General features: G+C 36.5%; 1 protein-coding gene across 2 annotated transcripts in view; it reads right to left on the bottom strand.

The window, feature by feature from the left end:
- ME1 (malic enzyme 1) overlaps positions 1 to 23,680 on the bottom strand; it is a 154,925-nt gene that overhangs the window by 58,833 nt on the left and 72,412 nt on the right. For both annotated transcript variants that reach the window (XM_058020521.1, XM_058020522.1), the window contains exon 6: positions 9,863 to 9,966. In XM_058020521.1, the coding sequence (XP_057876504.1) occupies positions 9,863 to 9,966 (104 nt within the window). The remainder of the gene's footprint in view (positions 1 to 9,862; positions 9,967 to 23,680) is intronic.

Genomic DNA, 23,680 nt, shown 5'->3' with positions numbered 1-23,680 from the left:
GGTGGTGCTGCGATAAAGTGAGGATGTGCAGCTGAATTTGACATCAGGATCATACCCAGTACTCCTCACATATATTATTTCAAAAATGGCCACCATGCCTTTTAGTTAACAGCGACAGATGAGCAGCTGGTTCCCATTTTGAAATCTGATTTGGAAAATATACAAAACCAGCTGCACTCAGTCCTCTTATCCTGAAAATATCATTCTTTAAAAATATTTTCCATATATAATTTACAGCTTCTATACTTTTCTGGCAAAGAAAAGAAAACAAGTTCTTAGACTGTGTAGTCTAGCTTAAACTGAAAAATCACATCTTTTATACAAATTTAGAATAATTAAAGGACTTTAAAAAGCATTTCTTTTTATCTGTCATGGCATTCTTAAATCAGCTGGTGTAAATGTGAAGGATGAATTATTTAACTGTTTTCCCCATATAACTTCAGTAGAATCACTGTTGTCCTACAGAAGAAGAAATGTACCATTCCAGAAGTCATACATGTGTCCATATTATAATTAATTTTTCAGAAAGCAAGACTGTAATCAAAGATTTTAATAAAAATTTGACAGTGTAAAAATATCTCTTGATGTCTGGATCATGATATCCTGCCAGAGAAACAGATTCCATAGGTTTTCAGATGACTCCAGTGCTGCCAAATGCAAAACCTCTAAAAAGACAGGCTTTCTATTCTGCAGCTACTGGAAAAGGTTAGATAGATAGATGGACAGACAGACAGACAGATATGGTGCAGAACCAAAGTATATGTAAGAAAGTTGACGCAAATATTATTGCTGAATTAGGAGATTCTCATAGTTGGCTAAAGCACATGAGATATGAGATTACTAAGAGAATTGTAGAATTTCAGAGAGTTGCACAAGTGCTTTCTGTTCTTACACATGGGACCACAAACACAGATGACATCTAGGCAAAAAATAAGCTGGTTAAACATTTACAAAGCATATACACTACCTGAAATTAAGACTAGATAAATTCTTTTTGGGAGCTTACAGCTTAGTAAAGGAACACTGGTTTCCTCCTGCAGTTTTTCTCTTCAGATTTGAAGACTCTTCCATTACTAGTAACTATCAAAACATTTAACATTTCAGTTTATCTAACAGACATAAATGAGCTTGCTCCTATTCATATGTTCTGTTGAAGGAAGAATAACTCCTGTACAGAGTTTCTAGATCAGAGCTCTATTCCAAGAAAGAACAAAGATCCCAAATAACTGTTCCACCAAGGTCTTTTAAATAGGGAGAGAGAAAAAAAAATTAATTTACTTATAACAGTAGAAATTAATCACAAAGCAATTATAATAAAATTAAATTTATACATCCTTTAAGTATTTCAGAAACAGTATAATCTATGGTTCTGTGATTCTAGAAAGGAGGTTTTACTTTTTCTAGCAGTATTTAACTCCATTTTTATTAAATTCTGCACAGTTCATTTTGAAAAATCCCTGCCAGCAATCTCTTTCCAGTAACCATTCAGGCTTACTACAGATCAGCAAGTACACTAACAATTAACTTTGATGATAAAATCCACCAAATTTTAGTGGAGTACTGGAATGTACTTCACTAATTATTCTCTCACTGTTTCAAAAGTAAAATGTTCGACAGCTTTCTGGTTTTGTACAAAGTTAGATCCCATTTTTAAAAGGAGAAATATCAGTGACATGGTGCCAGAGATAAAACAGTAAAGACTTTTCTTCTGCAGGAGCCAATGCAAGGAGAGCAGTACAAATTTTTTCCACCACATTATGAGGAAGATCTAAAAAATAAGGGATTAAGAAAAAAGCATCTTCAAATCACTCACACCCCAGTCTAGTTTTCAAAATGTGTTCCTTTTTTCTCTCATATACACCTCCAGTTCTATAAAGGATGACCTACCAGATGATTATTATCTGCTTGTGGGGATACAATCAGTTCCTTTGGAACTCCAAAATCTAGTTATTAAAATAAATTCCCTTACACAACTGCAAAGAACTTTTACGATTTTGCAATTAAACAAACACATTAGCTTAACAGATAACATGATTTATTCAGAAGTTGTTAGCACTGGCAGCACTGCTGAGTGTCTGTAAAGCATCAGTTGACTGCACTTACATATGGTAGTGGGCTTGAAGTGTCATATTGCATTTTTCAGCCATGGGTAATATTTTTTACAGTGGTTTATAAACACCAGTGATTGCTAATGCAAAAATAAGATGTGAATCTGGAATTTCCAAAAAGGGTAAAAAGTTCTGCAGACACCAAGTACTGTCTCCTTACCTCTAGATTAAAAAAACAACAATGAATCAGTGAAATGAATCAATTGTATGATGTCGCAATTAAGAGCATCAGTCTTTAGTTCCCTTCAATTAAGCAAGCTCTCAGTTTGTTTTATTGGCATGAAATTGGTATAAAGAGACTGCAGGGACAGGAGGAGAGAGGCAGTTCCCAGCATTCAACTGATAATGTACACAACTCCAGAATTCAGCTCTGGAATGCTTTTGAATCCCAGTTCCAAAATCTTGGCAAAGAGTTCATATTACAAGGCTTGCACGGCTGAAACACTAAAACAGCCATAACCTCAGTATACAGTTAAATACTTGCATTTCACAAGTCAGCATTTCAATCCATATTTAAGCATCAAAAGAGAAATATCCTGATTTTTAGAAGTGCTGTTTGTCCACACTTCAGTACACTATACAGCTAGGCAAGGACATATGGATTACTGCTAGAGCTGTAGGACAGCCAGGGAAGTCACTGAAGTTTCCACTGCAATTTTCCTAGGAAGACTAAAAAAATCTGGTTGAGTCTAGCAAGGGTCCTGGTCTTGCAATAATCTCAAGGAGCATGGATAATTAAATTCTGGGAAAACACTAATTTGCCTATAGCTCTTTGGCTAATGTCACTGTCAATTTTTAATACAGTGATGACAACACTTTAAATAAAATAATACTTCAGTATTAAAGTATCTAAACTTCAGTTCTAAGATAGATCCATGAAGATCCATGACAATATATTTATTCTCTCATGGTATATTTTATCCAAAAAGGATATAACTACAATGCAAAATAATATAAAAATGCTGCTATACAGCAATTTGCAAGTGCCTGACCTACACAACAGTGAGCCATGATGGTTTATTGCTAAATCAGCCAGTGACAAAACAAGCCAGTAACAACCAAATGATGAATAGGTTATGTCAGTGGTATTTATTAATGGCTTACTATTTGTAGGCAACCAGGCAGCAGAGGCACACATGGGCATGGGCTGACCCACTGCCATGGATCAGGAATCTCAGCAGCAGCAGTTTGGGTGGTATACTCTGAATAAAGCACAGCAGTGCTGTTCTCTGCTAGAGGTAAAGGACCAAAGAGAGATGAAGCAGTGAGGTACTCAAATCCATTTAGCCAGACCGTCAGTGACTGAACGTTTTCCTGAGAGCTGAAATATAGGTAGAAATACTTCTTGACTTCTAGTGGGAAAGAGACAGAGCTGGGATAAAAGGGACAGATAATTTACTGCATTCTGATGTGAACTGAAGCCAAACTTTTGATATTTAACTTTACTAGAGTTTCCAAAAGGAGAAAAAAATAAAAGGAAAAGGGAAAAAAAACCCGAAACTGCTGCTTCTGACAGCCTGGAAAACTACTGTACTTCCGTAACAACAATATAAACCTTGTTAAAATATTACACTCACACAAATTATTCAAATAAATCAACATTCACTCCATTTACAATGCAGTGCACCAGCTAACTTCTGTTGGGAATGCTGCCCACCATTTGCTGGAGCTATAAAAGATGAAGGAAAGTAACTGAGATTATCCAGGCCTTTTCCATTTGAAAAATCCCTTTCTAAAATAGTTTGCAGAAGAAAGGACTAGGAACAGCATGTTCTACAGTTCTTGAGTTTTGAATGGCTGAAGCAAGTCTGGGACATAATTAAGCATTATTAGAATATATAAATACATCCAATTTGAGCTGCAGATGCAGTTTTGGTACAAGAGGCATAGTAAAAATACTAAAATATTCCCCCACTTTCTCTATCTTATCTCAAAACCCAAAACAATGGCCTTTCCTCTCAGTACCATGTTTGAGGATTTTGGTACTTTTTGTTTTCTTTAAAGCATGAATGAGGTTTTATTTCTTCAAGGCTCCTCTGCTAATCTTTGCTAAGAATTTCTCTTAAGGTCTTGCATCACAAGCAATAATAGGTTTCTCTCTGCAAATAAACTTGATGTGACTAGAGTCTGTCTATCCTGCTATGATTTTGTTTCACTGACAGACTCACTTTTCCTTATACTACTTACTGCATCCAAAAAGTCTGCACAGCATATATTTGTAACATTTCCAGCAACCATATATGATTTAACCACCAAATGAACCAACAGGAAAGGGAAGAAGGCACTAAATAACAAAACCAAACATCAACCAACCAAAAAAACTGCTTGCCTACATTCTTCTTTTTGTGATGCCATTTATAAAGATATTCATACTAGGAGTGAATTAATTAACCTACTCCCCCTTATACAACAGAACACACAAAAGCAGATGTTTTCTACCAAGTCTTCTTTCCTCCATGTCAGAGCTCCCTGGATCTGGCAACTGAAGGAGTGCTAAATGTGTACACAGGCATCCCATCTCAAGAAACACAGTGCAGTTAGTTTACTTCTCTGTTCCCCCTACACAGGCAGGTGAGGACAATTCCAAGCAGGGCAGCCCACTAAGCACCAGAGCCTGGAGAAGGATTCAGGGTTCCTTAACAACCCTCCTAGAGATGGCATCATCTGTTGACAATTTAAATGTTGCAAGTGGAATCAGTTACAAGTCATCATGGTTAATCACAAGATTTGAAGATTCTCCTCAGGCAAACCATCATAGTTGCTTGAACTATTAAAATAAAACATAAACCTTGATTATGAAACTGTTTGAGTTTTCCTCTTCCACTGTCCATTATCCAAAGAAATAGATCCTCACTTAAAACCACAATGTAAAAACACAATGGTTTTTTTTTTTTTTTTAGTCCAAGAGCCTTTTTTAATAGTCAAACAAGCTAAGAAGCCTTCTGAAAGGTCTTATCTCATGAGTATAAAAAACTCCACCTGGGAGTCAAGGTGGGCAAGGAAGCCTGGACCCAGGCAGTTTCAGGAAGAACACAAACCCATCAATGACTGGAAATGAATCTCAGATGTAAGTACAGGAAGGAACTGAGGATAGGTTCAGAGAACAACTGTAGCTGTAGTCAAGGCAGCCTACAGGCTACTGCCAAAGGACCCACCTTTCTCATATCCTGCTGTCCACAGTGATCCTCATTAGGAAGTTACTATTCACTGCATGGTGGAAGGAGCAGCTAGGCATAGACTTGAAAAATTGCTTCAAAGGGCCTAATTCCCAATGAGGGGAAAAATCTCTATACAGAAGGATCTTCACTAAGTCTGCCATAGGAGGGAGTTGTTGCAGCAGCATTTCTTCTGCACACTTTCTGACAGCCTCTTTAGCTTGATCAATATGGGAACACAGAGGGACAATGTAAGTCTTGGTCTTGCACCACTAAAATGCAGAAGAGGCACCAATGCTCCCACAACCTGTGCTTGGACAGGTCAGAACGACTGTGTGGTCCAACCACTCCCTTAATGATGCATACCTATATGCACCTTTTAAGGTGACTTCTTGCCAGTACATTCTCTTGCCATAAGTAAGGGCTGTATGAATTAATTAATTTAGTCACAAATTGAACTATATTCTAATGCAATCTACTAAATGAAAACAGCTACTAAAATATTTTTCTATTTTGATTTTGTGGATACATTGCTTTTACAGTTGTTCTCAAAGTTAGCTAAACCATATTTACCATAAAACACTGCTTTAAAGTAGTACATGAAGTGAAATGAAATACTGCTACCATCTGTGAATAATGTAATCAGGCAAATGAGGAATAATGACTACATCATGGTAATTTAGGATGGAACACAGTGAATTACAATTGTCAGCAGTTTGGTTTATAGCTCACAAACTTGAGAAAAGCACAGCATATAAAAAGAGTGGGGAAGGATTTAGTCAAAATATCATTACAGAAGAGAATGTAAACGACACATGGCGTTACTTTTCAAGGGTCCACCACCATTATTTGTATCTTGGAGTGTAACTGAAAACTTACCATCACACACACACACAAAGATAACTTCAGTGATATCGGGCTGCTCATACACATCACAAGTACACAGGGTTTAGCTCATAACAGACGAATAATTCCATCCAACTCTTTGGAGTTGTGGTAGGTAGGCAAGGAAATAATCTATGGAAAATCCCCTAGATTCTTTCCATTTTCTAAGTTTCCTATCTGTTCATAGGCCAGAGGTGCAAGTCAGTATTTTCCCTGCCTACTATAATGACTTCTGTTGGGGATGGTCTGAAGCAGAAAGCAAACTGGTAGGATGCTCTTCTTCCCTACTCTGACATTCTGTTGAGGGGTTCAGGGTGGAGTTACCTTTACCAGATTTGTGCAAACTAAATATTCTTTGAGATGGAGAAAAATTTCCATACTCTTTAAATCTCCTCCTTGCATTAGACAAGGAAATTCAAGTCCCTGTTATTGAAAAGATGCTTTTTTCCTCTCCTTTAATTTCTTGTTCCATCTCCATTCTACATATTTTCCCCTCAAGCATTTCCATAATCCTTTCACTGCTGTGCATGAATACCTCTTGGCCACTGATATATTTCTCTTTGCATCATCACAGTTGAGCAGAAAAGAAACAGGAACTGGAATAAAAAGAGAGTTATTTTCTCTGGTTACACATGAAAGTTTGGTGGATGAATCCCAGCTACCAAAGTGTTGTTTAGCAATCCCTCCTCTCAAAGTTTCCTCTGTAAACATAGATATTTAAGAACAACTTGTCATTTGGAAAAATTTACTTGTCTGTATAAAATGTTTTATGACCCACTTCTCCACAGGGCAGAAACTTAACAAATGTGTCTGAATTCCAGTCGGTATTATGTTCTTCACTGATGAAGACAACTGTCCGTCTTTTTCTCCTGTCATAAAATATTCCTTCCACTTAGAATATTCTTGTTCCTCCAAATTACTGCACTGACACAAAAGCAAGTACCACCTGGTAATGCCCAGAGAAATTATAGTCCCTGCCCTCAGAGAGGGTAGCTGCTGGCACTGGTAATAAATAAATAAACAAACAGATAAATGTATACATATGTAAATAAATAAAAGCTGTTCACTGGATTTTTGTCATCAGAAATCCAGATACTTTCCATATGTTCCTGCCTTCCCTCATGTGGGAAAAATCATAATGTACTAGTTCCATTCTGCCATGATAGCACTGGATACTGTACCAAAATCTTTAAGTAATGATTAGTTTAAGTTTAGGGTTTGTTGGTTTGGTTTGGGGTTTTCTTTTCTTTTAATCCTGACTCTTTCATAAATAATTTTGTTTCATAAGTAGAAGTTTTTTTAGAGTGAATATAAGCAGAGGCTGAGAAGGAAGAAAGTATTGCAGTTGATGAAACTATACCTTTATATGAAGCACTTTCTTTATTATCATGCCATTCATTGTATAAAGATGACTTTTCAACATGAAACACTATAAATTATGCTGGATAAAAATTTTTAAATTTATAAAAATTAAGATTCTCAAAATTTAACAATCATTCAAGATGACATCTAGGAAAATTCCCTGGAAGCCAATAAAAAGCCTGTACAGAGTGCACCACCCTGTACTGCTGCCCACTCCTTCTTGCTCCCTGGCAATGCTGCTAAAACCTGGCTCTCACTTCTCTTAGCTTTTGGCCTCTCTGGAGAATTATGAAGGTGAAAAAAGATCTAAAAGAGGTATTTCACATAGCTTTCCGACTTGAAAATATCTGTCATCACTCTGTCTTTAATTTAGACTTATTAAAAATCCATGACAGCCTTGTGCTTTACAATATTCATGATTATGTATGTCTTGGAAATGTACTGAAAACACCATGACAGCAGATTTCACCAGAATTCATCCCATTTCCAGAACTGATTAGGCAGTGTTAAATAAGAAAGCTTCTTTTGGAGCACCATGGCAGTAAGTAACAATAAATATGACTAACATAAAATTTAACAGACCAAACATGCATCCAAGATTAGCAAAGCAAATACTCGCTCAATGAAACAGACAGCAGAAGGCCAGGAAAAGTGAAAAGAGGAAAAACATAATAGAAACTTTCATAAGGAAAAAATAACTATCATGTAATCAAAGCATACAATTACCTAGATCACCACAATGTTTGTAAAAGGAATCATGACCTGCATGTTTAACAGTCAGACCTGCTATGCCAGAATGAGCTGTAAGTGCTGAGTCTGCCAGCGGCACTTTAAACACAAATCTGGATTTAAGGAAATGTAAAATTATTGAGCAATTGGACTTAATTTTTATTTAACTACATCATTTTTCCCTTCACCTTAGTAAATGGGTATCATAATGAACGTAGGTGTCACACTACAGGCAAAACAATTCACAAGTAAACCACGCAAAGTTGGAATTACAATTTTTAAGTGCTCCACTTCAAACATGAACTTCAACCACCGCTGACCATGACAGATTTAGCTGAGAACAAAGTGATCTTTCAGAAAGTCAAGCAAACACAAATTGCTCAAAATTGCTCAAAAATTACAGAGCTTTAAAGATGTTTAAGTAACAAGCGCACGTCAACCAGAACTTCAAACATTACTGAGATGATCTTCTGCTTGACTCTGATTATTTCCTTCAGTATCAAGAACAGTGGCTCATTTTAAAGAAAGGGCAAGTTAGAGAATGCATTATGTTAGAGATTTTCAGAGCACAGAGCAATTTCTAATGCTCTGAACATTCTTTTAGGGAGGTTACTCTATTAGAAAGGTTCACCAACATTATCTGCAGTGTTTTTCAGCAGAGTAGCAAACATACAACAGGACAGTCACACCAGCAACTTCCAATAGGAAGATTATGAACAAGGGAGTGGCAGTGGGGATGATGGGGAAAAGTCTAAGTAGTACATGAAAGAATATGAGTTTCAGGCACAGAAATTAATACCACTTCTTGGCCAAGTTTCTTTTGCACAGCAACCAAGGCAGAAAGAACAGAAGTTATGTATACCTAGGTAAGGTCTCACATGCAGATGGGGCACAAGGCAAGACTGAGGAGCTGGAAAGTATTTCCAGGTTCCACAGCTCACCCTCACCTTTGGGAGGCAGATGGAGAAAACACATTCCTCTAAGGATCCTGGCAGCTGAGCTATTTCAGATATATACATTGAATGCAGAGCTAGAACTCAAAATACTTTAAGAAACAAGGAAACTATGAGCAAATGTGTTATTTGACATGCAAGGAGAACTATTTTATACATCACAGTCTTATAATAAATTTAACTACTTTCTGTAGTTGAAAAGAGAAGCAGTGAAAGACCTGACTTGGTACCAATACCATGACATTTAAAATACTGAAAAATTAGTCCTGTCAAGGGTTTGGTGGGAGTAGAGGCAGGGGTTGCCAAGTATGATAGCTTCTTTAAGGCTGCTCACATCTCATATATGAAATCACAGAGACAGAGATCATGTAGGCACAGAACTAGGCACAGAAAATTATTAGGCAAATATTTAACAATCTAAATCTTGAAAAATATGTTTGAAAAACTAGTTATATCCAGATGAATTTTGCTGCTCATGCAAGTCAAGAAATTGCAATATTGAAGGTAAATACCTAAGGCAGTTATAAACTCCTAAAATACTACGCTCAAAATAAAAATTATCTGGAACCTAACAACTCTGTTGTCTTTTCACAAGCTACTGACCTTTATTTCTTTCAAGATGAAGTTCACAGTGGAATTCATCAATAAGTAGCACAGATAGATCACTTACCTTTCAGTCACAGCTTCCATGAATTCATCAAGAAGATCATCATAGGCTTGACCTCTAATTCTCTTGTGTCTCAGCCCAATATACAAAGGATCTTTCAGCAATGTCTGTTGAAAAAAAAATGTTTGAAATATTACATGAGCAAGTTACAATACTATGGTCTTAGTTAATAAGAAGGGGACAAAAATGAGTGTTTGAGGATTAACCCAAGCATATGAAGAACACATCAATTTATCCACCCCTACATTAAGACCAAAGAAACATAAAGATTAAAGAAACACTCTTTTGTATCAAGGAAAAGGGATACCCTAATCTCAAAGGAAGTGTATAGTTTCCAAGTAAAAAAGTAAAGTTTACTCTGAAATGTCAGGTTTCAAAAGTATCTTCTAAAGTTTTAGTAATTTTCTATTTTTCTTTTATATCCTGAAAGTGCTCTGACATTTAAAAAAAAGCCATTTTCCTTCATTTTATCATAATGTTTCACAAATCTCTCCCAGAGCGCATAATTTCAACTGTGTTGATGAGCTGATACTCAGAAAATGAGCAGTTTTCTAAAATTTAATATGCCAAAACATAACCAACCCATTCCCTTTTCCTTCCAAGCTTATTAGATTATCAGTTTATATTCTAGAATTTTTAATTTCAGCTATCCATGTTCCATCAGTTGGATATGATTTCTGAATTTGTCTATGCTTAAATCTTGTACTTCTTCTTTCTTTAGCTTTATGATCCGTACTTCCCAGAAAAACACCAAGGCTATATCACTCCATGTCTTCACTACTAGAAGGTTTGATGTATTTCCAAATTATAACTTACTAATTACTAAATTTATACTTCCCCACAGCAAGTGTCACACTTCCACTGGCTTTCCCAGGAACTCAGGTATAAAGACACTCTTTGTTATTATTTCTCACATGCCTCTGAAAACAAATAAGCTAATTTTCCCATTGTCTATAGTGTGCAATCCTCCCACACGTGCCCAAACAGCTCACAGAATAGTCGGAAGCTTGACCAAATATTTTTCATCCAAAAACAATTTGTAAACTCAACAGGGAGGCAGAAATTTTTTATACATCAGCTTCAACTATAAAAACATTGTAAAGAAAAATACAGACCAACTTGTCTTCCAAGTGAGAGTCTTCAGAATGCAAAATTAAGCAAAAAGACTGGAAAGCTTTCTCTTCCTGACCCAGACTGAGAAACAGAAATCTTATTTCTGAATTTTAGAGAAGTGCCTAAATTCCCATCCCAGCTTTGTTTTAAACTGTAAAATTGAAAAAAAAAAATTCCTCAGGGTCACAAGCCCCTGTTAAAGAATGATTTGAATCAGTATGAAACTTAAAATCTCCCCAGGAAGTTCCTGATACAGACCTATAGATAGAGATGGTTGTCTCTCCCTCACAGTTCTCTCCACTTCCACAAAGATGTCAAGAAATAAGATTAGAATGTTTTAAAAAATCAAGCTGAATTTTCTTGCTAAATTAATCACCAATTCAGAGCAATCTGTAATACATTACTTACAGCCATTCAGAAGTTGTTAGTTCAGCTTTTTGAAGTGAAACACAAATAAAGTTCAAAATTAAAATTACTTTGTAAGTGAAGGTGACATCATTACACTGTAAATATTTTAGTTATTCCCTTCACCAACACTGTCTAAGTAGCACATTTTTTTTCAGAAATAATTTTGCCTCTGTATTCACATTATGCTAAATATTCTAGCAGCAAAATCAAAATAATTCTGTACCTACTCTAGATACGTCAGGAAAAACTGGCAAGAGTTTGATCTAGTATTTGTCAATGTAATTTTCTCTTTTGTATAGTCTTCTTGTTTTGATATAATCACTTAAAACTTTATAGTCAAGAACTATTTCTGAAATTATTTTTTCATTTCCATTTTAAGTTTTTCTAGTTATTAAAAATTACCTCAAGAAAACCTGAAAAATCAAGGATAAATTTATGTATCTGGAGTATGAATTTGCACAAAGTGCAAATTAACTTTTTAACAACTGGAAATATTCAGGCAATTTTGGAGAGCCCATATGAGTTTAACACTTCTCACCAGATTGAGCACACAAGGTTGGAAAGAAGAACAGCCAAGCTCAGGAGCCTCTGTCAGGAACATCATGGTAGGACTCAGAAGCAGCAATCTCACTTCTAAAATCCCATTGCTGCAGTTTTCCATGCCAGTAGGCTTCTGCTATTCCATGTCCTGTGCATGGATACCGCATGTTCCACTGTCCAATTCAGAATAAATAACTTAATCCCTTTCCAACTCTCCTAATTTTTCTTCCTAAACTGATTTGCTCTTTTCAAAGAGCTTCCACAAGCTTTTTATTAAGCAATGTCTGTTTTCTCATTTTATAAAACAATGCTCAAAATGAAAAACAAATCTTTGGTCCCTTTATTTTTTAAATTCTGAATACATGTTTCTAAAACACTTTGCAGCCAGATTGAATCAGTCTGATTCCTTCAAGAAGGCGGTTTAGATGGGCAGTGATTCTGTGAAAGTTCAAGAGAAACAGGCATCACATTACTCTGTTAAAAAAGTGCTAAATCAGCCTTTAAACACACGTAAGTTCCTACACTCCTTTTGCTACTTCTCAATTTTTCATGTCTGTGAGCATTTAAATCTATAGTCAACACAAAAACTCAGAACTCCAAAGCAGTTCCATGTACAGGACCATTGCTTGAGTTTATTCACCTATCTTTGATGCTGAAATTTAATCTGAAATATTTAAAAGAATTATTACAGTGTTTCTGGAGTGTTTATAAACCTCTAGCCTGGGAAGTCTCACAAGCAGAGACAATTAATTCAGCGACACATCTCTGATGAAAAGCTTGGCCAGCTATATACTCAGAGTTCAGAATTCCTTTACAGCTCAGTGCATTCCGCTTAACAAATGTTACAGTTTGACATGAAATAGCCCCAAAAAGTTCCTTTATGCTCCTGTTTGGAACAACGTATGAAGAAACCCGTGGCGGACACAAAAGAATGAAACATTCAGCAAGTGAAAAGAACAGTGGTCACGTCTGCGCCCTGAGTGGCAAACCATTGTGGAGCCGCTCCCTTTCCAAAGGCCGCTGAAGAATGAATAAGCTGCTTAAGCACATTATCCCCTTATTCAGGTCAACACCATGCAAACCAGGACCGTGGTGCTTGTTTTTTTTAGAGGGTTCACACATCTTGAGAGATTAACATTTGCTACCAACTATTTCATGGCTTTCAAAACAGATTACCAAAAAAAAAAAAGTTTCGTGGTACAATCGAGCATGTCAAAACGACACGATGATTAGGTACTTTTCCTCAATGACTTGGGTTTCTTTTGTTACCTAGCTTGTTGTCAAAGCTTAAACTTTGTTTTGTGCTTTTGGAAATCAAATCTCTCTCAAAACATAACTCTCCTTTTCCCAGGTTAGTTGGTTTGTTATGCATATCATGTGACACTGAAAAAGTTGATGCCAGCTTACTTTTAGACATGTTTATTCTAAGACTAAAAAAAGTTCTGAAACATTTAGGTTTACCAATGTGGTACATTCAAACTTTAACAGAAATAGTGTTTTCTAAGAATAAAGGGCTTTTTTAAAGTTCTGGTTGTGGTAGTGGAAATATCAGGTAGATCTATTTAGAATTAGCTGTGCAAAATAACAAGTTCTTTGAAGCACCACCTGAGCACATTAAAACTGTAATGACCTTTGAGGGCTTTAAGAAAAAGGTAAATCGTTTATGCCATCTTACTTAAAGAGATCAGCAAACCATCACAGTTCAAGCAAGGCTGAGCTGTGCACCTGGCTCTAATTTAGCTACAAAAGCAAACCAGCGAGAAACAGAAAACTGCACACTTAAATATTTCATCAGTTGAGCACAAACACACTGAAATGTCATTTATTCCCAAACTTGGCACTGAGATGTTTCTTTGAAACAAATACATACTTCAGTGAACAGCTTCATGGAAAATTGTAGGGGAACATCTGCAAGACCCCGAGCCTTTCCACTGACAAAGATGGAGCAGAGATAGTTCACAACCAATCAGTGCTACTAAGACAGTGTTTGGTGTATGGTAATGCTTCAGAGTAGCAACTAACCCCATGCCATTAAAATGCCAAAACCCTCCAGCAGCTCTACAATGGGAAATGATTTGCACTAGAGTCACAATTACAGAGCTAAAAGAGAACTGTATTTGTATGGGACATCTGAAGCTTTGGGACAAAGACATGCCACATGCCAGAAATTAAACACATTTCAGAGGATGATTCATCTAACAGGGCACACAGTTACCAAAAACACCAGGGGGAGGCCGCTGCTTTAACAAGTCTTAAATTTTTCTTACATTAATACACTCTTAATTCTTTTTGTAACTTTCTTGTCTCAGTTTTAACAGGTTGGGCAAGGGTTGGTGAGCAAAGGAGGGTTTCTGCTCTCCAGGAAAGTTGCATATTCCAAACTTCTATTTTTGTTCCACAAGATTGAAATTTCACTTGATGTGAAACTTTTTCCAATAAAAACAGTCAGCCAGTTAGGAACATGCCAATGTTGTGGATTTAACTTCAGCTTCCATCAATACTCATCACCCAGTAATCAATCTGCATTCATTTAAACTTTCAGCTTGGAAGCACTAACATGCTGAATCATGATTTTCTGTCCTTCAAAAACTGCTTACAGCTGCAAAGTGTTTGTCATGCCATTAAAAGTGTGTAAGATTTCAACTTATAGTAGACTAGAAGGCCTTTCTTTTCTTTGAATAAGCTTGTTTTGAAGCCTCAAATACAGGATGATGCTCTTAAAATGTGTAACAAATTCTGTGTTTCCAAATTTTAAGTGAACTTTGGATGAGTAGAATGTTACTAATTGGGTTTGAGGGTGTAGAATACTTTGCAAAAATAAGTTGCATAATCAAAGAACTAAAGATTTTTTCTGAGATTTTGTTTTCTTTGAGTTACACTAGCCATATGACATACTCACTAAGAAATCACAGCCCCTCCTGTCTAAACACCAGACCTTTATCAACACATTTGCAAATGTAAGCAAGGGGCCTCTTGCACAAGAATAAAAGGAGCCTTACTCTCTGTTTCTCTCTAAAAGAAGGAGATCTCATCTTTGGGAGTCTCCGCTAATACTTTATCCAGACATCCCCAAAAAAGGTACAGGCATACAGAGCAGTAGCTCCCTTTGTCCTTCACTTTCCTCCATGGGCTCCTCCACAGGACATGATGCCACATAAGATCCCAACACAGAACGCCAAAAATTGGTATTCTATGGTAAGTTGGTAAAATGGGTCATTCTAGCTATAAAAAAAGGAGGAAAAACCCCCTACACCAGAGATGAGTGTTAACAGTCAATCTCAGCTGTGCTCACCTTACCAAAACCAAGCAGCTGTCTGTTCTTTAGAGACAATGATATGGCCATACTATAATTACTATTTTCCCACCTGTAAGCGTATAAACATCACTGAAAATTGTCTCTTGTCTGCTCAGACAAAATTTTAGACCTTCAATAGTCAAGAGTTTAAAAGATAATACATTCATAGTGCTCCTTTGTAATCAATCTTGAATGCAGTGCTTGAAAGGAATGACTTCTATGGAATAAAGTTATTAGCAAAGAGTATTATGAATTTTTGAGACAGCTTAAAATATAAAAATTTATTAAAACTCTGGTGAAGCAATATCCTAATGCAACAGAAAAGTAGTTATGGTGTTTAAAAATTCTGCTTAAAAGAATTTAAGGTTGGGGTAAAAAAAACAGAGAATATATTCTCTTTCATATATGTATAATGATACTATAGATTTGCACACCCAGACTAGACATTTGAAATTATTTCTCCTTAAAGACAGGCTTCATTTATTAAGCCCAACCCGTAATTTAATTTCATAAAGTTACTAAAGTGTCAATGTGACCTTTACATCCTGTGCTTGCTTCTGCTCAGGGAGCTTACTCATTTCTAACCTGAAGAGGAATTACCAGTTGTAGTTTGGAATGCTCACTGAACCTTGTCGCTTATATTCCAGTGATTTCCCACGCATGCAGACAGCCTTGCCCAGCTGAAAAACTGTCAGCTCCAGAGAGCTTTAACAACAAAATAAAAATCCCTCTAATGGCTGGAAAGAATGCCTCATGAAGGAATCTTGTAACACGCTATGAAATTACCACAGCCCATCCCCAAGCAAGACTGCACAGAGCCGGGCTGTGCCAAGGACATTCTGTGGGACGTTTCCGGCGCATGTCCGTGGCACTGAATAAAGGCCGCAGTGTGCGAGGGCTGCGGGCACACCGTGGCCGGGTGCCCGGGGGCACAAGCCTCCAGCCCCCTCACACGGCACCATCTGCCTGCCTCCCTCCATCCCGGGCCATGGGTACCACAAGGGCTCCTCCAGGAAGTCAAACACATTCCTGAGAGTGAGCACGCAAAGCTAAAGAGCACCCAGCCCCCTGAGGGTAACGTTTACAAACAAACCTGAGATATACAACTGTGTGGTTATGTGAGCCCTCATTTGCAGGGAGCACCAAGTACAAAATCCAAAGACAGAAAGCTGCAGCAGCAAGGGGCAACATGCATTTGATTTTTCAGGTTTTTCAAAAGACTGCTGTCTCTTCCAAGTCAGAGAATGCATTTGTGTTTGGGGCATGACTCATGTGTGTGTCCACGAGTCAGTTTGTGGAACCAAGTGATGGATGAAGAGCTCAAGGGCTGTTGATGGTCCAGCGGCAGAGAGCAGTGTTGCCTTCTAGTGTGAATCCCTACATACACCTGAGTCACTCTCAAAGCTGAACTCCAAAATGCTGGGAATGATAAAATATTTTATAGAAGTTATACTTTTATAGAAATTTTCTCTTATGATTTTTAGATGTAATTCAAGATTTCTGAGCTTGAAACATACAGCTAGTTACAGCCAGTGGTCCATTAATGATGCATATGCTCAAGAAGTTCCTTTCGAAACAAACTGGATATCACAATGACACCTGAACCTCTCTACTTAGTGGGCTCTGACAATTACAAGTAATACACACTACAGCTACGCTAACCATATATTGCCATAGTTTTCATTGAATACTAAAATTTAAAAAATTTCAAAGCAATAATTCATCTGACATCAGATGAATTATATCTTTTTCAAAGCAATTTAGCTTTTGTTCCACCTGCTCACTTTTCCAGCACACAGTATAACAGATTCACACAACAATAACAAAGCTTTTCAGTAAGTTACCATTGATATTTAAAAAATTTGTGCAGTAAATTTACTTGGACAATATGGCAAAAACTGCTCTGTGAACCTTGATCTTTATGGCAGTTTCCAAACAGGAAAGACCTGGGAAGAGCTGAGTAGTGAAACATACCTCAAGTACAACTTTGCCAGCCAACAGATAAAGCAAAAAAATAATTGTATTTCCCTGAAATTTAAATGCCGTTGGAACCTTTTTTTAGGTCAAACAGCTTACATTGATTATTTTCAACCAGTTTACCTTCAAAAACTATTAGATATAGGTTTCAGAGGATGGCCATCATGAGTCATTCCCTGTTCATAAGGAGAAAATAAGGCATTTTCCTGAGGATTGGATTAGATGTTATTTATGAAGGTACTGTAATTGAAAAAAGAAAAAACTGCCTTCAAAGCAATCAAGTTAGCTTGATAGTTTTTCATACTAGAAAATGAAAACCTAAAAAGCTCAATTCTAAATATACAATTGTGCCAACATCTTCCATTACAGAAAATTAGCTTCAAAACGAACATAATAAATTCCTTGTTAGACTGATCTTTAAAGCACCAGAGTTCTACTAATAGCATGCTTGTGTATCAGCACCATAGAGATTCATCAAGTCCTTCTTCTAAATCTGCATTAACTTCTGCACCAAGCAGCAGCTGTCACAAGCAGCTCATAACTAAGGTTATAAGATTACTAGGATGAAGGGGAAATAATTTCTGATCTTGGAAAAATATTGAGGAAAAGTATAGAAAGATTCATTTCCTGTGCTAATTGTGCCAATCTGAAAATAATGGAATGCTTTCTATGAACAGGGTACTGTCACCATGGATGAAGTGCATGTTCTTTACAGAACAGATTCTCAAGCATTAGAACAAGCTGAGAAGCAGGGAAGGGGTTGAGTTCCCATTCCTGGAGGTATTTAAAAGTATTTAAAAGTACATATGGCACTTTCAGGACATGGTTTAGTGGTAGACTTGGCAGTGCTGGGTTAACAGTGCGACCCAGCGATCTTACAGGTGTTTTCAAACCTAGAACCATATCTAGCAGAATTAGCAAGGAGAACAAGGAGGGTAAGTCATTGTGCATTTTAAGAAAACAAAACAAAGCAAAATAACAAGCTAAACACTCTGCATTATGTTTAACAGTCTGAGAGACCTCTCCTGATGTTAGCATCTGTCTGGAGGGATAGGGACAATGCCAATTCCACAAATGCCTGTAATTTGAGTTGGAACTTGGAAGATACTCAGAACCATGGTTTTGGAGGAACATTTCATCAGACACAATTTTAGCATGCATAACTCTTTTACACAGTAAAACTGAAAACAAATGGTTGTCTGCATGCCAGTGGCATTTCTTGAAAAACTTCATCATTTGCCTATTGAGAAAACAATAGTCCTGAAGAATCCAACATCATTTAGGACTTCAGCACATTGTGCTGCATGTAATCACTAATATTTTAACATACAAACAATAGTCAGAAAGAAATCTGAGAAATCTCATCTATTTTATTAATATAATTTTCAGAAGAAATCTCACAGGAAATCTCCTAAAACTCCTGATATCTACTTTCTATAAAAGCTTTTACTGAATCACAGAAAAGGCTCAGATGGACCATTAAGCTCCCTACACAACTGACCCACTACAGGCATCACAGACCCAAAGACTAGAATTTCTTCTTCATGAACCCTAGCTGCTACATGACTAAAAACTCAGTCACATATCCTGTCACACATCAAGAAACATTTTATAATACTCTACACTTTGAAATACAGCTGATGGATAATGGGAACTGGAAGCTACAGAAACAGATTACTGCAACCAAACTTTCCGAAGTTTCTTGCTCTCAAAAAACATGAGGGATGACATGCTAAACCTACTTGAAGGTCCAGCCATAAGTGCTCATAATAAATCACATAAGGTGGCCAAACAACAATCTTTAAGAGCCCAAGCAGTGCTCATGGCAGCCTATATAGTACCCTAAAAGACAACTCTAGCCTCAGTGAAATGCTTTAAAGAATATTTCTCTTTCTTTTTTCCTGTAGTTAACAGGAGTGTAGCTATCTCAATACATTACATTTTTTAGCTTAATCAAGAGAGTGATAAAATACAGCTGCTTAGGATGGGTCAAACACTTTTAAAACATTTAACTTTTCTATACTGTTTTTGCAAAGCGAGAAACACACATCATTCCCTTTATGTTCATGCACTTCCATTTAAAAATTTTGTTTAGGATAGGTAGCTGGAATATCTAATTATAAGGACTCATCCAGCTTTCAAAAGCAGACAAAAATACAGAAAAAACCCCAAACAAACTCAAAAAGCAAACCACCAACAAAGTGAAACAGCAAAGAGTAAAAACTAATTGTTTTGAAGATGACACCATCAAAGGCTTGTTATTAATTAGTAGTATTCAGAAGAATGCCATCTTAATAATTTTCCTTCATTGGAAAAATTACAAAGATAACATAAGCCTTAAAAAAACCTTCAACGAACTTTTTCACTCATATTTAATATTATACATACAAAGAGGATTTTGCTAATATTGTATCAGCTCGCACATTATGACAGCAGAGTGTCTCAAGTACATCAGACTGAACAGATTTTTAACATATCAACAGATAGCATTTACAAAACTGAAAATCTTGTTCTAGGTTACCAGTATATCTCATTTCTACACCAACAGTTCTGATATTTTGGTGTCTGGTTTTCTTTTTATTCACATGTAACTATAAATCTCTACCACTTGTTTTGACCTCTCCTCAGTTGTAATAAACTTATATCTATTTACTTCATTCAGTTCCATAAGCTATTTCCACATGGTCTTTCCTTTGACCCTGACATCCCTGTCTCCTGTGCCAACATTCAGACATTTTCTTTCTTAGAGCCAAATGGGTTGGACCTCCTCCGACATCAACAAGTCCCATCAACAGCGTCCCCTAGACTGAAAAAATATGTTGATATTATTTTGGTGCTGGCATCACAACTATATATCTGTCACATCACTAGTCAAAAAAAAATAAGAAGTCATTCTGTGCACAAAGTACACTTGCTAGTGCAAGGCCAACATTTGTAAGAGCACCTTTAAAACTCAATCGTGACAAGCTTTGTCCCAGATGCTAGGCTGTCTTATGTGGAGCCATAAATAATAAAAATTTTCCCACCTTTTGTGATAATAGCTATATTTATGCCCATTCCTTCTCTTGTCTCCCCTACTGCTGTGAAATTGCTGAAGAGGCAGACAGCAGTTACTGTGAAAGCCAATGAAAATAAACACTATCTGTTGCTGTCTTCTGAGCATAAAGAATTGGAAATGTCCAATGTATCTTCAAACAAAGTCTGCCATCAATTTAGTCTATGGATAGCCATGCATGTTATCCAAAATAAGCATTTCCAGATATGCATTTCTGCCCTCTTTCAGAGATCCCCTTGCTCTGGAAAGTGAAGAAAGAAGAAATTAAATGGACTGACAGAACTGCCTGTAACATGCCTGTAACATAAGTACACAGCTCGTTCCCTCTAGTGTCAGCTGAAACTGTGACTGTGTCACCACCTACATTCTTTCTTCTAAAACCCTCCTCTCTTCAGCTTCTCAGGTCTTAAAAATCATTGCCAACACACTGTTTGGTAAACACGAAAATCTAAGGCACAACCTAGTTTTGTCACACATTTTTTGTGGTCTAACGAAATAGAACATTGCACAAAAAAAATAATCATAAATAGCAAATGTCACAATAATAAAATAACAGTCACAGAAAAAGAATACCATATATTCCTAGCCAAAAGGACAATATTTAAAGGATGAAAATAGATCAAAAGTAGCAGACAACTGCTGAGGTCTTCTCATGCACTAAGCAGTGGAATGGCATTTCTCACAGAGCAGTAGAATGACACTTCTCAAAGATAACAAGAGTTTGTTTAATAAGAGGTTGATATAAGTTCAAAACCAAGTTTCAGTCTCTGTACAAGTCCCCTGAGTCACACAGTAACCACATATCAGATGCAGAGAGAGGCAAGTGAAGTGCAAACTGAATATGAATTCATGTTAGCTAACTTAAGAACCTATACTGGATACTTCTACATCTAAACTAGTCTAGGCTCTTTATATAGTCAACAAGTAAAAAAATATTAAAAATTATTTTAAAATACAATTTATCAGACCCATTTAAGACAGTTCCTCTACAAGAAGCAGCACCTGTTCCCCTTACAAAATTAGCTTAGGATGATTAGCTTCAGTTAAGATGACAGGCTCCACATCTCTTTTTAAGTCTTTCTGAGCTTTCCTCATTGGGCTCCAGACTCTCAAGACTAATAATTCAAACACAAGATTATAACTGTCCATTCCAGTTAACTCAAAGTATGGAAAAGAAAGAGAAAGAAACATTGCTGCCTAAGTGGGTATACCAGAAAAGTCTAGATTTGGGTTTAGTACATAGGCAACATGGAAAGGCTGGATGGTTACAAGAAGACTGCAAATACATCTTTAGTATTTTATGAAAGCATAAGAGAACTTTAGGAAAGGCAATTTAGAATGATGGTGGATGTAATCTGGCACTGAAATATGCAACAATATATTATTTTATACAACATGCATCTTAAAAAGATCATACATACTTGAAAGTCTCCTTTAATTTAATTATACTGGAACAAGGAACAACTGGATGAATTTTTTAAAATGCAGTAATGTTTTGCTGTATAATAACTACAGTAAGTCCCAGGTGAAAAAAGAAATCTTTCCTCATTGTTTTTTTTATGTATTTAGAAAGGACTGTAAGTACTTTTGCTACTGACAGGAAATGAGGATCAAGGTATTTTTCACCCTCTGTTAGGGTAAAAGAAGATGAGCACCATAACAGTAGTAATGTAAACACAGAATGCCTTTCTACTGCAATAGTAAAGAACAAAGACCATTACAAGTGACTGCAACATTAAAGAAAATGCTGATAGTGTACATATTCTGAAACAAAGAAAAATATTTAAAGAGAATAAATGTTTAAAATCCAGGCCCATTTATATTTGAGTTTTATTGGTAAAAGCACTAGTACTCAGAGCTGCTGATGTATGCCTAACAAAATATGAGAAAAGGAGCTAAATGAAAACAAGAGAGGAGATGCACTATGCTCCCCTGGGAACACCATGGTAAAGAATAGCAAATGATCTTCTACATTTGAAAGTAAGTCAAAACTTTTAACAGCTCGAAATACTGTGGGAAATGCTGTTCCCCTCTGGGCACAATTACTTCATGAAAGGGGTAGGCAATGTTTTGTGTTTCAGCTCCCTTAATATATCATTAGTGGAATGCATTCCTAGGAAGCACAAGACATTTTTACACAATTTTCTTGAAGGTTTAATATAGCCATGGAAATACATAGTAAGACAGAAGATACAGAAGAAGTAGTAATTAAAAAATTGCAGAAGGCTAGGGACAAAAGACAAACTCAAAGAGGTTGCATTTAGAAGACTGAAGCACACTGGAAATCTCAGTATCTTGGATCTAGATTTATTACTACATAAAACTAGATTACTATTAAATCTAGATTTATTACTACACTTACATATTCTCAACCCATCTGAGTTAAAGCACAGAGTAAAAATAACTTATGAAATTTTCAAGTCGTGAATGTATTACAGACATATTGTAGCTATTCAATAAGAGCATTAAAAAGCAAGAAAAGGAAAACTCTCAAATATTACAGAAGAACATCAGCTGCCAGATATTCGAGATCCACTCAAACATGTTACCCACCAGGCCCTGCACTGAGGGAAAATGGTGGGCCTGGATGTAAGTGCCATCCCTTCTCCAGAGCATTTTTTAAGCCTGCAAGTGTACTATGGATGCTGGCACAGTTCCAGGTGTTCATGTTACTTAAATAAAGCATGTATAGGAGAGATTGATGATGCCATATTTATTTTAGACATGGATCTTTTGAAACATACTGGAAAGATAACAGTAAACCCCTCAATTTTAGAACACGCATCTATAAAATCAGTGTTCATTCCCTCTTCTAACACAAACTCAGTCCACTTCAAATAACTGACTAAATTTAAAAGGAGACTACCAATTCTGACTAAATAAAGCAGTTTTTCTCCTTCACAATGGGCTAGACAGGACTTTAAGTTCAAATATCATATTACTTTTCAATACTTCTTAACACTGGAGAATGGAAAAAATTACTCATGACACCGACTCTAGAGAAATTAGCATCCAATCACATTGTTTTCTTGCCAACTCAAAGTTCAGAAAGGGGAAGAGAAAGGAATGGTCATCTATTTTCTCCCTTCATCAAGTGCTGACTGTATACTACCAGAGAAGGCAGTACAGCAGCAAGATCTACTGGGAAAAAATCCACTTGTAAAAAAAAAAAACTTAACTGTTATAGGGAAGTGCAGTTATCTCCTACAAGACTGGCACAGACAGGCAGCAATCAAAAAATAAAAAATACACAGAATATTTACTTCATAAATAGTTAATTAATTAACTATTATTAATTAATTAATGCTTGGAAGTCAGCACAGCTGAGCCACAGCATTACCTCTGAGCACTTTCCTTGGCCTGACTATTTTGGGAGCATGTAAAAAAAGCCTCTCTCCATCACCCATTTTAATTTGGTCAGTAACATTTCAAC

This window comes from Melospiza georgiana, chromosome 3 (assembly GCF_028018845.1).
Source record: "Melospiza georgiana isolate bMelGeo1 chromosome 3, bMelGeo1.pri, whole genome shotgun sequence".
In the NCBI taxonomy this organism is placed as follows: Eukaryota; Metazoa; Chordata; class Aves; order Passeriformes; family Passerellidae; genus Melospiza; species Melospiza georgiana.
The sequence above is the reverse complement of the archived record's forward strand: the minus strand, read 5'-3'. Positions and strand labels throughout refer to the sequence as shown.